This window comes from Symphalangus syndactylus, chromosome 5 (assembly GCF_028878055.3).
Source record: "Symphalangus syndactylus isolate Jambi chromosome 5, NHGRI_mSymSyn1-v2.1_pri, whole genome shotgun sequence".
Lineage (NCBI taxonomy): Eukaryota > Metazoa > Chordata > Mammalia > Primates > Hylobatidae > Symphalangus > Symphalangus syndactylus.
The window spans coordinates 91,114,689-91,119,882 of record NC_072427.2 but is presented as its reverse complement, the minus strand read 5'-3'; the positions used below and the strand labels follow the sequence as shown (position 1 = coordinate 91,119,882).

General features: G+C 39.1%; 1 protein-coding gene across 5 annotated transcripts in view; it reads right to left on the bottom strand.

Annotated features, from left to right (window-relative positions):
* The window catches only part of BRWD1 (bromodomain and WD repeat domain containing 1), a 131,159-nt gene that overhangs the window by 11,534 nt on the left and 114,431 nt on the right, over positions 1–5,194 (bottom strand). For 4 of the 5 annotated variants that reach the window (XM_055279712.2, XM_063640596.1, XM_055279714.2 and 1 more), the window contains 2 exons: positions 2,795–2,962; positions 1,342–2,241 (listed from right to left, as the gene is read on the bottom strand). In XM_055279712.2, the coding sequence (XP_055135687.2) occupies positions 1,342–2,241; positions 2,795–2,962 (1,068 nt within the window). The remainder of the gene's footprint in view (positions 1–1,341; positions 2,242–2,794; positions 2,963–5,194) is intronic. The other variant, XM_055279713.2, reaches the window with a different exon arrangement.

Below are 5,194 nucleotides of genomic sequence, written 5' to 3'. Positions count from 1 at the left end.
CTAAAAGTCAAAGAGCAGATTTCTATTAATCTTTTGTAAGTCTAAAGGAATTATATGTTCAATATTAAAAACAAGTTCAGAATTCGTATTAATTTGAAGGGGGTATCACAGTGAATGGAATGGTACACACCTCTTAGTATATAGTCATATGTTGCTCAACAGCAAGGATACGTTCTGAGAAATGCATCGTTAGGCTATTTCGTCTTAAGCAAACATCACAGAGTGTGCTTACACAAACCTTACAGTACACCCTACTACACACCTAGGTTATATAGTATAGCCTATTACTGCTAGGCTACAAAGCTATATGACATGCTACTGTTCTGAATGCTGCAGGCAGTTGTTAAACAATGGTAAGTATGTGTCTGTGTATCCAAACAAAAAAGGTAATGCACTGCACTAGGACTTGAGGACAGCTATGATGACTTCAACACAGAAATTTTTAACCTTCATTATAATCTTATGAGACCACCACTGTTATGCAGCACATGACTGTACTTTAAAGAGTAACTTTTTCATCCTCAGCACCATTCACAAATTCAACACATTCTCATCAATAACATCCCATGATCTTGACACTATAATATTAACAAGAATACAACTAAACTCTGTTTACCATAGCACTAGCATATGCAAAGTAATCACTTAACACTCAGCCTCTCTGAAACTCCCCATAACTCCCCAAGCTCCAATCACACAATTACTTTTCATCTTAGTTTTAGCTGTCTTCTGCCCTACAGTATTTTTTTTATCAAACCCATGTACCAGGAGTACAATCCTAATTCAACAAGTTATTTCACCACTTTGTGCTCCAGTTATTACCTGTAAAATGAACAATAATGCTAGTACCTACTTCATAAAAGAAGACTAAACTGCTTATTAATGGAAAGCGTTTAGAAAAACTTCCTAATAGAAACAGCTCAGTAACCGTTTTGTTATCACTAACATCTCTTTTAAATAGTCTTACCCTTTTTGTCTACTACTTAAGCTATCAAAACCACAGCTTATAAATGTGTCCCTCTCTGCTTTATTCAAGCCCATCTCTAATATAATATGTCCCCATCATCGATACAAGAAGTGCAATCTTCAATAGACATAGTTCTTAAGGCCAAGATTGCCTGTTAGGTGAAGAAAACTATACTCAATAAAAAGTTATGCATGCACATAAGAATAAAAAGGATGAACAGAAAAGGCTAACACAATGCATGGGAGGGAGAGAAACAGCAAAGAGAAAAAAGTTTCAAGGGAAACTTTTTCGGGGGGTGGAAAATCAATGTGTGTAAGAGAAGTAAAAGGATGGTGAGAGTAAATCAGTGAACAAAGATAAATGTTTTGAATTACCTTTCATAAAATTGTTTGGTTTTTCTTTTTTGTCATCATCTGAATCTAAATCAGTTTCACATCCATGATCTGAGGAACACTGGGACATAGCAATAGGGTCACAGTTCAGATTTCCTGAAATTGGGTTCATTTCCATTTTATGACATTTCCCATCTTCTCTGTCTTGCTCTTCAGATTCAGAGTCTTCTGAGTCACTCAAAATCTTTGCTTTTTTAGAGAAACTCACATTCTTGTGAAATGTATTGTATTTCCTACCACCAGATCTTCCTGGTTCAGAATCTGCTTCCTCTGAGATGCTCTCTGCCTTAAGTTTCTGCACAGACATTGATGGGCCAGCAGTTCTGCTACATGCATGATCTGAATCATGACTTTTAGAGTCTTCCTCAGAAGATTCTATTTTAAGAAATTTTGTTTTTGAAGGTGCTGGAGTATGGGACTTGTAACCATTAGCATGCCAATTTTTCCGGGCTACCCGCAAATCACTTTCTGACTCCGAATCTCTGTTTTTAGATTCATTAACATTACTCTGGGCAGCGTGAGAACTGGACACTGGTAATGGTTGATTTTCATCTTTTAGCTCCTCTTCTTCAGTTTCTGACTTTAAGCTCTGTTCATCTTCAGAATTATGTAATAACTTTTTTCTAGCTACAGCAGAAGCATTGCGGTGAGGCAGCTTCCGACCAGAACAGACACTTTCAGAGCTAGAATTCTCTTCTACATCACTCATTAGCTTTATTTTATTGGCGGCCACAGCAGCACACTTCCGTAAGACTTTTCGGTTATTTCCAGCTCTGGCTTTTAGAATTTCACCAGTCTCCAATGAATTGTTATCAGAATCACTTAAATAGACTCTCTTTCGAGTGGCTTTTCTGCCACATCCATTTTCTAATGAAACAGGACCTAGAAATAAGGTTAACAATAAGATTAAAAAGATTTTCCTTATTTCAGCATTTTCAAATGACTATTATTTTAATGATTTCTTCACTTTTTTGGGGGGTGGGGAGGAGATGGAGTTTCGCTCTTGTTGCCCAGGCTGGAGTGCAATGGTGCGATTTTGGCTCACTGCAACCTCTGCCTCCTGGGTGCAAGCGATTCTCCTGCCTCAGCCTCCCGAGTAGCTGGGATTACAAGCACCAGTCACCATGCCTGGCTAAGTTTTTGTATTTTTAGTAGAGACAACGCTTCGCCATGGTGGCCAGGCTGGTCTCGAACTCCTGACCTCAGGTGATCCGCCCACCTCAGCCTCCCAAAGTGCTGGGATTACAGGCGTGAGCCACCACACCCAGCCTTTTCTTCACTTTTTAATGCCAAAATTCATTTCCTTCCTAAATCTAAGGAACCTAAAGGACATTAACTTAATCTTATGTAGATACATTACATCAAGAATCTATTCAATTTATAACTTTTGGATGCTTTGGTATACATTCCATAAAAGTACTACTGAGTATCTTACCAGTTTTTCTTTGAGCAGCTCTAGTTCTGGTTACCCTGAGATTGCTGCTTCTGGACAGCCCACTGCGTGAGGAGGATTCACGAGCTCTGGAACTCTCTTTGCTTTCCTCAGAACTACTGGAAGCTGACGATGACAAAGAGGTAGCTAAAGAATCTTCCATTTCACTTTCTAGGAAAAATAAAGTGTAGTTACAAATATTCTCCTGTCTTTACACACATAAGCAAGCAGTTCATAACATTACTCTGAATATTACATAACATTACTACAAAAGCAGATTCCTAAAATGCTTAGAATGTATTTTTTAAAAACCATTCCCAAAAAAAGCGGATGAAATTTGGAGTATTAAAAGGTACATAATCAGCATTCCAAATAAAGTTTTTAATTCTATTCCTAAAAATAACAGATTAGTCCTAGTGTAGATTTACAAAATATAGTTTATGTATTTTATAAACAGACTTCCAATTAAAAATTTAATTAGCTACAGGCCAGGCATGGTGACTCACTCCAGTAATCCTAGCATTTTGGGGGGCCGAGGTGGGTGGATCACTTGAGGCCAGGAGTTCAAAACTAGCCTGGCCAAATAGTGAAACGCCATCTCTACTGAAAATACAAAATTAGCCAGGCGTGGTGGCAGGAGCCTGAAATCCCAGCTACTGGGGAGGCTGAGGCAGAAGAATCACTTGAACCCAGGAGGCGAAGGCAGTAGTGAGCCAAGATTGTGCCACTGCACTCCAGCCTGGGCGACAGAAAGAGACGCTGTCTCAAAAATAAATTAATTAAATTAATTGGCTCCATATCTACTTCCTTCTGTGATATCAGACAGGTATTTCATATAAAAAAGACACGAGCATTTCAATTCCAGCATTTCAGAAGACATAGTTTGCATGTCTCACCATCCTTTTACCCCTTCCTAACAGCACAGTAAGGTCATTTCTGTAAGCTACACGAGAGAGAGAGTGTGAGAGGGAAGAAAAGAAAATTGGCTGTGATACAAAAATACTAGACACCAAATTGTGGTTCATCCTTTGAACTTGTTCTACTGTTTGCCCACCTCAGCTACTCCTGTCAACTCTACCATCCATCACCTTGACTCTCTGTTTCCAGGCTCTTCCCCTCCCTCTGCACATCACTGCCAAACTTAATCTTCCTGAAACATAATGTGACTCTATCACTCAATAAGGAACCCAACTCAGTAATCCAAATTCTTCTGCAAGGCTTGGAAGTTGCTAAACTTTGACTGTACTCTACCTGTTTGATCCTACTGTAACAGTCCCCAAAACGGTCTTTTCATATGCACAAAATGCATTCTTCTTTCCTTCAGTGCGTTTTCTCATAGTTGCTACTAAGCTGTAATGTGTCCGCTTATCCCTAGTGCCATTTTCAATTACTCCAGCATACTCTGATTGGACATTCCATGCTATGAACATAACCCTTAAAACACTGTACAGTTCTGCCGGGCGCGGTGGCTCACGCCTGTAATCCCAGCACTTTGGGAGGCCGAGGCGGGCGGATCACAAGGTCAGGAGATCGAGACCATCCTGGCTAACACGGTGAAACCCCGTCTCTACTAAAAATACAAAAATTAGCCGGGCGTGGTGGTGGGCGCCTGTAGTCCCAACTACTCAGGAGGCTGAGGCAGGAGAATGGCGTGAACCTGGGAGGCGGAGCTTGCAGTGAGCTGAGATCGCGCCACTGCACTCCAGCCTGGGTGACAGCGAGACTCCGTCTCAAAAAAAAAAAAAAAAAAAAAAAAAACACACTGTACAGTTCTAATGTGACACACATGAACTTGTCTTTCTCCACATTTTATCACAGTCTACTTCCATTCCAAACTTTTATCTGTATGTGTATTTTTCAATGCTGTCAATACTATTTATTGAAATACTAGGTAATAGAAGATGTGTATAAATGATTCAATTATAATAGTAAATAGTATGCTATTGTCATAATTCGGCAAAACCACTCAGAGCAATACAGAAGTAGATACACAACACAGCCTCATTTGTACAATGTTAACAAAGGGTTAGCATCAGCTAGTTATGCTAGCAGATGGCAACAACATGAACAGTTTAGAATTTACTAGGTCATCAGCTTTGAACTTACAAGATTATCAGTACTTCTTAATTTTTAAATTAAAAAGATACAAAAACTTCAAATGCTGCACACCAAGTGTGAAGAATCTATGTATCACGTAACTGAAAATTCAATATAAATGTACCATTCACAAAGCACGGCACTTATGGAACATAATCGAATTGTTCCATGTTTATTACGTTTATCTCTTCCATTAAACTTTAAGTTCTTTCAGTGTCAAGGCCACATCTTTATATTTTCCTCTAAACCTCTAGTAACGGCCAGTGTTACACACTTGGGTTCTCAGCAACAAAATAACATAATATT